The 10835-nt window shown below is 63.5% G+C and overlaps 1 protein-coding gene across 1 annotated transcript in view; it reads right to left on the reverse strand.

Moving 5' to 3' along the window:
* The window catches only part of LOC130575445 (dedicator of cytokinesis protein 2-like), a 46064-nt gene that overhangs the window by 19574 nt on the left and 15655 nt on the right, over positions 1-10835 (reverse strand). The window contains exons 23-27 of the mRNA XM_057369339.1: positions 10719-10789; positions 10280-10386; positions 9976-10103; positions 9469-9519; positions 8722-8817 (exon numbers count right to left, since the gene is read on the reverse strand). Of these exons, the coding sequence (XP_057225322.1) occupies positions 8722-8817; positions 9469-9519; positions 9976-10103; positions 10280-10386; positions 10719-10789 (453 nt within the window). The remainder of the gene's footprint in view (positions 1-8721; positions 8818-9468; positions 9520-9975; positions 10104-10279; positions 10387-10718; positions 10790-10835) is intronic.

Raw genomic sequence — 10835 nt, forward strand, 5'->3', positions numbered from 1 at the left:
GCTGCCCCGCTGCCCGCTGCGCCCCTCCGGCGCAGAGCTGCGCCCCCGAGCCCTGCCCGCCGCCCCCAGCCTGCGCCCAGCTCCGCGGGAGCCCCCGGGGCGGCCACGGGGTCACTCCGCGCCCGGCCTCCGTGCCCTGCGGCCAGCCCCGGCCGCCCGCCGAGCAGCGGGGGCTCGGCCGGAGCGACTCGGAGCGGACCCTGCCCTGCTGTCGCCCGGCTCCCCCGTACCAGCCCTCGCCGCACCGCCGGCAGCCCGTCCCCGCCACGGACACCCACAGCCTCCGCCAGCCACCTCAGGGCACCCCTCCGCGGGACCCCCCAGCACCCCAGCACCAGCTCTGCGCCGCGCTCTGGGGGCGRCCCTGCTGCGCCTCGCCGGCCCCCGGCCCGCCGGCACCGGGCTGGCACGGCTCGGCCGCGGCTGCCACGCCGGAGAAAACACCAGCTGCCCTCGGCACCTGCAGCCGGCTCCGTGCTGCCGAGCCCGGGCACGGCTGGGCAGGGCCCGAGGGGCCCAGGGAGCCGCTGGCCACGGCCCCGCAGGGCCCCAGCGTGGGGCCACAAGCGGCTGGGTGGACACCGGACGCCCCCCGGCACGGACAGCCCTGCCTCGCCGCTGAGCAGCCGGAGGCGCTGCACCACGTCCAGGACCTTCTGCAGCTGGTGGTGGTGGCCAAGGCGCCGGTGGGACCACCAGCGAGGGACGAGGACGCCCGGACATCTCAGGGAGAGGGCCCCCGGGGGCCCGGGGAGCAGGGGGACCTGCATTCCCAGCTGCAGTCCCTGGAAGGGGTGCTGGAGACCAGCCAACAAACCATCCGGGTGCTGCTGGAYGTCATCCAGGACCTGGAGAAGAAGGAGGCGCAGCGGGACGGGTGAGCAGGCGGGGACAGAGTGGGGGGTGCAGGGATGATGTCCCTGAGGGGCTGGGGATGGGGGACAGGGGACCCTGCTGGAGATCAGGGTGCTGCTGCTCCCGGATGTGTTTCCCTCTGAGAAACTCAAGAGCCGCTGTCCATGTGCATGTGGCTCCATGTGTTGGTGCGAGGTTCTGCACATGCCCACTGTGCCTTCCTCATGCCCAGGGGGTGCAGGTCTGAGGGATAAGGGGGTGCTGSTCCCCCACCCAGCCCTGGTGTGGCCGATTTGTCCATCGGTCACCGGGAGAAAGGATCTGGGATGTCACATCCCAACAGCTGGCACAGCCAGGCACCACGTGCCTGCCCCATCCAGCCCACCCCATCCATGGAGGTACCTTTGGCACAAACCCAGTGGCTGATGCCCCCATGATGGATGTGTCTGCATCCCGGGGAGGTGCCCAGCACCCCCATCCTGCTCCGAGGGGCAGGGTGTCCCCTGGGCCAGCATTCCTTGGCTTCCTGGGCAGATTTGCCAAATGGAACAAGGTGTTCTAGGTCAGCCCATCACAGCCTTAAGCTGAAATGCTCCAAACTCATCTCACACGAGGGCGGCCAACCTCCCAAGAGGTGCCTCGTGTGAAACCTCTGGGGATYGTTCCTGATGGCCAAAATTGCTGTGATTCATTCGTTAAATCGGGTGCTGTTGGCTGTGAGTGGAGAGCAGGGAACATTGTCCCGGTGCCACCCCTGGTGATTTGTCAGTGGGGAGAGATCCCCGGGGACACCAATTAACACCTCAGCTCCATATCCTGCTACAGTCAAAKAAGCAAACAAGATGGCCAGAGTCACACCCTGGATTTCCAGGGATAGGAAATCACATAAAACCTTATCCTGGTGTCTTTATGCTGCGGAACAGCGCGGCCTCGTTTGCCACAGGTCAGATCCCAGGTGCCCACTGCACACCAGAGCGGGGCCAGCAGCCCTGACACATCCTGGCACCGACCACCAGCAACATCCCACAAAGATTTATAGCTGTAAAAACATGAAAGACTATCCCAGGATGAGCTCTCCCAGCAGAGGGGGGCTCGTGTACACCAGAGCCGCAGGCACACACACATATACGTACCACATATATATATATAAAAGGCCTCATGATCTAATTCAGGTAGTGGCAGAATAAATCCCCATTGCAATGTGTAATTTGGTGCATTAACAGACCCAGTTTCTGAGGGCTSAGAACAACCGTGGTCAAGGTCGAGTGACAGGAGGAAGATTTTCACAGGGAAATGTGACGCCTGTGTGGGGCAGGGGGGTGTTCTCTCAACTGTCCCTGCAAAAATCCACAGCCCTGAATGGAGACATGGAGATGGGGTCCTAAAGGGACCAACAGCATTTTACAGGGCCTCTTTCTGATAGAGCAGAAGGAGCCAGGGGCCAGCAGGGAGCTGGGGTGTGGGAGGACCCCAGTGCAGCCCTTGGGATTGAGGTGTCTCAGGGCTGGGGTCTGGCACCAGCAGCAGAGAGATGTGGGGAGGAAGGAGGATGAAGCAACATGAGCTGAGCCTGGGCAGGCGTCAGCTTAATCCAAGCCCTGTGCACCTTCCCGGAGGAGGAGGAAGATGCTCTGGTACAAAAGCATCAAAAAGAGATAAATTCCGAGTCTGGCGTAGGCTGGAGATTAGTCTGGAGCATCTCTCTGTGCCCATCTGCCAGGGTGCTGCTGTGCCAGGGCACTGCCGTGTGCTTTGTGCTTCCTCCATGGCACCATTTGTGGGGAGATGTGTGGGGCTGCGGGCTTGGGGAGCCTTGGGATGGGGATTGGGATGGGGATTGGGATGGGGATGGGAGGGGGACACAGCGGGAAGGGCTTGGGGATGCCACTGTGCCCAGCTCTGGTTGGCTCCCATCAGAGAAATCTGCCCAGCAGAGAGACACCTGGCCTGGCATTAATTGGGATCTCATGGAAGGAGCGGGGTTGGGATCCCAGAGAGGAAAGAGCCTGGGATCAGGGGAGAAGAGGAGATGGATCCCAGGGAGGAAAGGAGCTGGGATTCCGGAGGAGAAGGACTGAGAATGCAGGGAGGAGAGGGTGTGGATCCCAGGGAGGAAAGGAGCTGGGATTCAGGAAGGACAGTCCTTGCTCCTGGCTGCTGGGGTGGGAGCACAGAGGGGTTGGGAGCAGCAGGGGACACGGGCACAGCCAGGCCAGGTCTCTGAGCTCACGGCACGTCTCTGTCACAGGCGACACTCGTACCGGACCGGGCAGGACATCGCCAACTGCGGGACCTGCCGGGAYTGTGCCTGCATCATCTACAGGTGAGGGCCAGCCCTGACCCTGCATCCCACTGTTCCCGCTCCCCTGCACTCCCAGACTCCTCCACCGGCTGTAAAGCAGGAATTGGGGTGGCTCCTCCTGTCCCCATGCTGGGGAGCCCCACACACAGACCACTCCAGGCTGTCCGGGCTGTCCCTTGGCCCCAATCTGTCCCTTCCTCTCTGCCGGGAGCAGCCCGGGTGATCTCCATGGAGGWGCAGCAGCTGGAAGGGGGCTGCTCTGGCACCACGGCAGAGCATTTATCTCCCGGAATGGCAATCTATCGGGGAAGCCTCGCTGGCGGCTGCTGCGTGGGCTCGCTCCAGTTCCAGGCTGCATCCTGTTGTCCCCGTGCCAGCTCCGCACAGATGCTGCAGATGGGTTCCTGCCCCTCGCTGTGGTTTGGGAACACAGGGCTCTGCTTCCCGGCGCTGGCTTTGAGCCAAGGCTGGAAACCCCTTCCTCTGCCACACTCTCTCCTCAGATCCCGGGGAAAGGCATCTCACGGACTCCCAGCACCATCTCTGGGGGAATTAGGAGGGTTGGGGTTTCACTTCAGCTTTTTGCCCTTCCAGGCACCCCTGGGTGTCCTTCTGTCCCTCTGGCCATCCCCTCTGCAGTGCAGGTGTTTGGCCAGGTGTGTTCCCATTTTGCTGTTAATTAGGCTGATGCTGTTAGCACTGGCATGTGGTGAGCCAGTCCCGAGCCGTGCTCTGTGATCACCGTGTGCCACTGCCCTGCCGTGCTCTCTGAGCACTGTGTCCCCTTCTCAGGGCCCCTCAGGCTGGGCCCCCTCGTGTCCCTCGTGTCCCTCGTGTCCCTGTGCTCAGGGTGGTGCTGCCTGGCGCTCCTGCTCCCCACACGCTCGCTCCACACTCCCCCGCCGCAGCTCGTGGGGCACTTCAGGCTAATTTGGCCTGACGAGGCTGTCTCCACGCGGCAYGGCAGCGGCACAGATGTCACATCTGGGGGAGGTGGCTCCCCAGCACAGCCAGGCTCCCGCTGGGGACGCGCTGTGGCTTTCASTGCTSCYCATGGGATSAGGAGAGGCTCTGGTGGGACACGGGGTGAGGGAGAAGGAGCAGCACACCCGGGGATGGCCCGTGGAGGGGATCAGACCCGCTTGCCCGTGTCCCATCTTGGGACAGCGCACCAGCCCTGACCCTCACGGCGGTGCCACCATTCCCCGTGTCACTGCTGGGGACCCGAGGTCCCTCCCCACGCCCCCCATTGCAGCCTGCACCCCTCGTCCTCTCCGCTAGAAACGGCTGGGACGCTCCTCGTCCCCGCGAGGGGAGGTGACAGGAGGTGACAGGAGGTGTCAGCGCGCCGGGGGGCTCCCCGTGTGCGGGGTGGCCGCGCCACGTGCGCCTCGSCGGGCACACGCCGCGGCACCTCGCTGATCCGATGGGACGTGGCTGGTGTGAGGAGATTGACGGCTTTTCCGGGCGAGGGAACATCGCGGCACGTGGCTGCCAGCAGCCAGCCCGCACCTCGGGGTGCTGCGGGGACAGCGGAGCCTGGAGAGGCACTGGGGGCTGCGGGGACACCAGGGACCACAGGGACACCGGAGGGTGGAGAGGCACTGGGGGCTGCAGAGACACCAGAGGCTGGAGAGGCACTGGGGGCTGTGGGGACCACAGGGACAGCAGGGACTGTGGGGACACAAGAGGGTGGAAAGGCACTGGGGTTTGCAGGGACATCAGGGACTGTGGGGACCGTGGGGACACCAGAGGGTGGAGAGGCACTGCGGACTGTGGGGACACTGGAGGCTGGAGAGGCACTGCGGGCTGCGGGGACACCAGAGACAGTAGGGACCACAGGGACACCGGAGGGTGGAGAGGCACTGGGGGCTGCGGGGACATCAGGGACAGCAGGGATCGTGGGGATACCAGAGGGTGGAGAGGCACTGGGAGTTATGGGGGACAACAGGCACAGCAGGGACCACAGGGACACCAGAGGGTGAGAGACACTGGGGTTTGCAGAGATACCAGGGGCTGGAGAGACACTGGAAGCTGTGGGAACACCAGGGACAGCAGGGACCATAGGGACACCAGAGAGTGGAGAGACAGTGGGGGCTGCGGGGACACCGAAGGTTGGAGAGGCACTACTGGTTATGGGGACACCAGGGACTGCAGGGACTGCGGGGACACCCGACATTGCAGGGACACAGCGAGCTGTGGGGACAGCAGGGATTGTAGGGACACAGCGGGCTGTGGGGACAGCAGGGATTGCAGGGACACAGCGGGCTGTGGGGACAGCATGAGCTGCAAGGACCTGGACCTGTGGGGACACTGAGGGCTCCAGCACTGACAGGGAACCTGAGGGCTGTGGTGGGGGGCACGGTCCCCCTCACCTACCCCGATCAGGGCACCCTAATTCCTGCCTGCCAGCTGTGATGGGCAGCAGCAGAGCCGTGCGTGCTCTCGCATTTTCCGATGCTGCAGCTGTCCTCAGCCATGGGGACACACAACCCTTCTGCAGGGGGCTCATTGCTCATGGGGGTCCCACAGACCCCCGGCTCACCCCCTCACCACAGCCGGGCCAGTGTCCAGCTCCTGGCTGGCTGTGTACAAAGCCATGGCATTGCCAGTGGGGCTGGGTACCGAGGATGAAGCAGAAGGATCCACCCCAAAAAAAACCCTGCCAGCAGGTCAGGCTGATACTGCTCTGTCCCCCAGAAAGGCATGATGTCCCCTCACCCCGGGAAGTCTGGCCATGTCCCTGTGCCACTCTGGGAGTGCAGCGGAGCTCCCTGGGGGCTGGTTTGGGAATCTGAGCTCCCCTGAGGGTGTGTTGGGGACACTGAACTCCCTGGGGGTGATGTTTGGGGACACTGAACTCCTTGGGGGCTTTTTGGTGACACTGAGCTCCCCGGGGCGGTGTTTGGGGACACTGAACTCCCTGGGGGCTGTGTTTGGGGACACTGAACTCCCTGGGGGCTTTTTGGTGACACTGAGCTCCCCGGGGCAGTGTTTGGGAATCTGAGCTCCCCAAGGGCTGTGCTAGGGACACTGAGTTCCCCCAGGGCGGTGTTGGAGACACTGGACTCCTCCAGGGCGGTGTTGGGGACACTGAACTTCCTGGAGGCAGTGTTTGGGGACACTGAACTCCTCCAGGGTGGTGTTTGGGGACACTGAGTTCCCCCAGGGCGGTGTTGGGGACACTGAACTTCCTGGGGGTGGTGTTTGGGAACACTGAACTCCTCCAGGGTGGTGTTTGGGGACACTGAGCTCCCCAACGGCTGTGCTAGGGACACTGAGCTCCCTGGGGGCTCTGTTGGGGACACTGAACTCCCCCAGGGCGGTGTTTGGGGTGCCAGGGGCTGTGGCAGGCGGGGGGGCTGTGACAAGAGGATGCCATGGCACCCCCTGACACGGTCCCCGCGTGTCGCAGCGTGGAGCACGATTTCCGGCAGCAGGAAGGTCGCTTCCAGCGGGTGCTGAGCCACATCGAAGGCGACGCGGGGCAGAGCTCCCCCCCGACGGCGCTGGGGGCGGCGGGGGTGGCTCTGGGGGCGGCGGGGACCGCCTCGCCACCCGGGCAGGAGCCGTCGCCGGTGTCGAGGCTGCCGGCAAAGCTGGACGTGAAGAAATCCCGGCGCAAATGCTTCTGGTTCCTGTGACCGCGGCGAGCCCGGAGCGCGGGGGCACCGTCCCAGCACTGACCCCCATGCCCACCTCTCCTCCCTCCCTCCCTCCCACGGTAGGGTTTGGGTAGCACCAGCTTTTCTATTTTTAACCATTCCGTTCAACGCGGGGAGCTCGGGTGTGGAAACGGCGAGGGGAGCAGCGGCTGTATTTAAGGAGAATTCAATAAATTCCACGGAGACGCTATTTTTGTTACATCCTCTCCCGCCTGTGCGCTTCTGTTCTGGAGGAGGATGACAATGAGGAGGGGGCAGCGGCTCTTGCCCTGGATTCYCCTCTGCTCGGGGTTCCCTGAGGGTGTTGGGGCACCTCCCTGAGCCCACCCCAGGCTCAAATCAGTGCCCATCCCTGCACCCCATAGCGGGAGCTGCTCGCCCCCCATTGCTTCACGCAGGTTAACTGGGAATACCGAACATTTCCACTGGAAAATGGTCTCTGTGGGGCCCTGGGATGGAAAGAGACCTGTCCCCAAAACCCCCGGGTGGAAGGGCGGGCTGGGCAGGGGGTCTTGTGGGTGGGGAAAATGCACTGAACGAGCAGCTCAAATATTTCAGCCTGYGTGGGGCTGCCACGAGAGGGAAAACTCGGCAGCGGTGGGGGTCGCAGAGCAGCCGTGGGTGTCTGAGCACACCCTGAGGAGTGCCGGTGGTGGGAGCAGCCACGGCTCTCCCAGCAGGGCCACCGATCCCGGGAAGGGGAGACATCCTCCAGCCTCCCCCAAAAGCATCGGCCACCCCCTGGCCACGGCAAACGGCTGCAGCAGCCACAGCGGGGAGGGGAGCGCAGGCAATCGGTACCCACACCCCAGCACCCCAAAGCAGGAGATTCACTCGGTGTTAAAGCCCATCCCGTGTGCCAGGAACACCCCTGGTACTCGGGGGTGCAGCCGGGACAGTGGCCCARGGGCACAGCTCCCTTCTTGCCCCGCAGCAACGGGGCGGATGGACGGRCRCGTTCCTGTCCCTCAGCCCTTCCCMGCAGCTGGGACAGCCTGGGCAGAGGGTCTGGGACCCCCGGCTGAGGGCAGGGAAGCACGGCCGGGGCTGGGAGAGCTGTCAGACGGCACTCGCGGAGCCGCTGGCGAGCGCGGCGGACAAAGAATCGCTCCCTGCGGCCGCGGGCAAAGCCGCACCACCCTCACCCCCCTCGCCCCCATCGCTGCCCGGCGCTTTCGGCTGCCCCGGGCCCTGAGTCAGAGCTGGCAATGAGGGCGAACAGCGGGCTGGAGCCCGRTGCGACCCCGCACGCATCTCCTGCGTGAGTCAGGGCTGAATCACAGCCCGGTGCTGMGAGCTCGGCACAGCCCCGGCGGCGGAGCTGCCCACGCCTCCCCGGGCACGGCACACGGCCCGGCAGGTGCAGCACGGCCATTCCCTGCTCCGGCCTTCCGGAACGCACACCGAGCCGGCTGATCGCCCTCCCCATGACACGGGGCGGCTCCTGGCTCTGTCACCACGTCCTCATCAAAGCCCCTGTCCTCCGGCTCTGTCCCCTCCCATCGCTGTTCCATGCCGAGCTCTGACCCGCCTCCCTTCCCGTGTGTCCAGCGTGCTCCTCACGCATGTTCCACCGTGTAAAATCGTGACGGTTCACTCGGTCCAGTTGCTTGTTTTCCAGAGAATGCAGCCCAAACCCTTCATTGCTTCCAAAACAGCCTTTCCCGCACCTCTGCCTGTTGCCCACTCCTCCAGCCCTGCTCCCAGGATGGCCCTAATTCCCCCTGCACCCCACTGGGCACACCCTGGCGTCCTGCCCCATCCTGCTGGGTCCTGGCAGCAAGGCCAGTGAGGAGCAGAGCCGGTCACTCACACCCAGAGCCCCAAACCAGTGACACCCCGAGCCTCTCCCGTGTGTCCCAAAGGGAAACGGCGCGGCCGCGGTGCGGTGGGACTCACCCTCAGCGGGTTCTCCCGGTCCAGAACGATCACCCTGCGATTGACCGTGTGTAGCAGCTGCTCCAGGATCACCTGGATGTGCTTCTTCACCTGTGCCTGCAAGGTAAGAGGTTGCCAGGGCATGTCCCAGCTGTGGGGTGGCACCATGGCTGGTGCCATCGGGGTGGTGAGACACAAACAGAGCCTGATCCGGAGCTGGAGTGAGAGCAAGGCAATGTGCTCCGGCAAAAATTTGGAATCTCTGCACAGTTCAGCCCTGCACACCTCCCTGGCAAAGTGGCCACCTGGCTGGGGACAATGGGACAGCTGAGGATGGCTGGGGATGATGGGGACGATGGGGACAATGGGGACAATGGGGACAGCTGCACTGGCACTGGGCAGGCAAAGGTGGGTTCAACTCACGTGGGGTTGAAACAAGAGCAGAATCYACCCCTGAGAGTGTCCCACCATGCTCTCCACACAGGCTATTTCAGGTTTCAAAGTTAAGCCCAAAATGAGACATTTCACCACAATTTCCTGRTCTGGTTCMTGGATTTTCTGGAGTTGTGGGGATWWAAGARCCACCTTGCCCTCCCAGGGCACAGTGTCCATCTCAGCTGTCACAGTGCAACACCTGGACATCCCAAGAGCCCTCAGAAGGGACCCCAGAGCAGCCAGGAAGGGCAGGAACAGAGGAAAGGTCCTGAAAGGCCACAGCACAAAGCTCTGTGCTTTCCCAAAACATTGTGTTGATGCATGGACACTCACCAGCTCCACATCCCCACGGTCCTTGTGCTGTCCTTGCAGTTTCTCTGCTCTCTGCAACCACCAGAAACAGGGCTGAGACCCCCAGGAGTGACCCCAGCCCACCCCAGACAGGCCACAGTTGAGCAGGTGGGTGCCCACCACGTCTCTGACTCATTTTTGGGGTCATCATTGTTCATTTTGGAGTCCAACACTGCCCAGGGGCTGGCAGTCAATCAGACTAGCTGCCTTCCTCCCTGCCCTCACCTCCCTCCCAGCTCTGCAGTGTCATCCCTGAAATTGGAAGACCCTTCCCTGTTCACGTGGATGGAGGGGAACCCACCAGAAACTCGCTGAGGTGGAAACCATTGGGTTTTTGCCCCATCCTGGGCATGTTTTTGCTGAGATTGTGGCACCCACCATTCCTTGGGTGACTACAGTGAACCCCAACCATTTCCTGGCCAGGAATTGGTGYTTAACCCCACTCGGAGGGGTTTGGTCAGGTCACTGCCCCGAGGATWCCCGATTTACCTTCTGGGCCTGGTAGAGCACCTCCAGGATGCTGCTGAGCAGCTCCATGCAGGCATCCTCCTCCTCACCCGCCCGGATCAGSTTCTGCAGGATGGGCAGGGCCGCCTCCAGCACCAGCTCCCGGCACTCTGGGGGGTTCAAGGGGCGCAGGGATGAGGGAATTGTCCCCCTCTGTGGGATCACCCCGGGAATCAGGCAGAGGAGACATCCCTGCACCCCAGGGACTCGTCCCCATCGTGTCCCACAGCCCCCAGGTGAGCTCAGCGAGGGCAGTGCCACCAGGACCCACCCTGTCCCCTCTCACCGTGGGACTGGAAGGCTTTGCTGCTGGCGATGTGAGTCAGGGACTGCAGCTTCTGCTTCAGCAGCCGCTGGGGCAGCAGGTTCCCCACAAAATCCCGCAGCACGGCCCTGCCAGCAGGAGAGGGATTAACACAGGAGATCCAGGATGGGGGAGCCCCTCAGTGGGGCAGAGATATGTGGGGCAAGGTGGTCCCATAGGGCAGCCCTGCCCACCACAAAGCCCGCCTGAATTCCCAAAATGAACCCAGCTGGGGGTTCCCAGGCTCAGCCCCTKCCCGAGCACAGGCAGCTGCTAAAACTGAGCAGAACTCTCCCATTTTTGCCCTGGGAAGGGGATCAGGAGGTGATTCCCAGATCCCCCTGGTGCTGGGTGTGGGGACAGAGTGACTGTGGCATGTGCTGAGTGTGACATAGGGGTGGCAGGGGGACAGGGACCTTACCCCAGCGCGGAGGAGTCAAAGATCCCAAACACGTCCTCGAGGATGGAGGGGAGRTACTTCAGGGCTGCTCCCTGCAGAGACACCGAAGAGCTGCCTCAGACAGGTCCAGGCACCCTC

Source organism: Malurus melanocephalus, unplaced genomic scaffold (genome assembly GCF_030028575.1).
Source record: "Malurus melanocephalus ecotype Western Australia unplaced genomic scaffold, MMel_1.1 scaffold_107, whole genome shotgun sequence".
Taxonomy (NCBI): Eukaryota; Metazoa; Chordata; class Aves; order Passeriformes; family Maluridae; genus Malurus; species Malurus melanocephalus.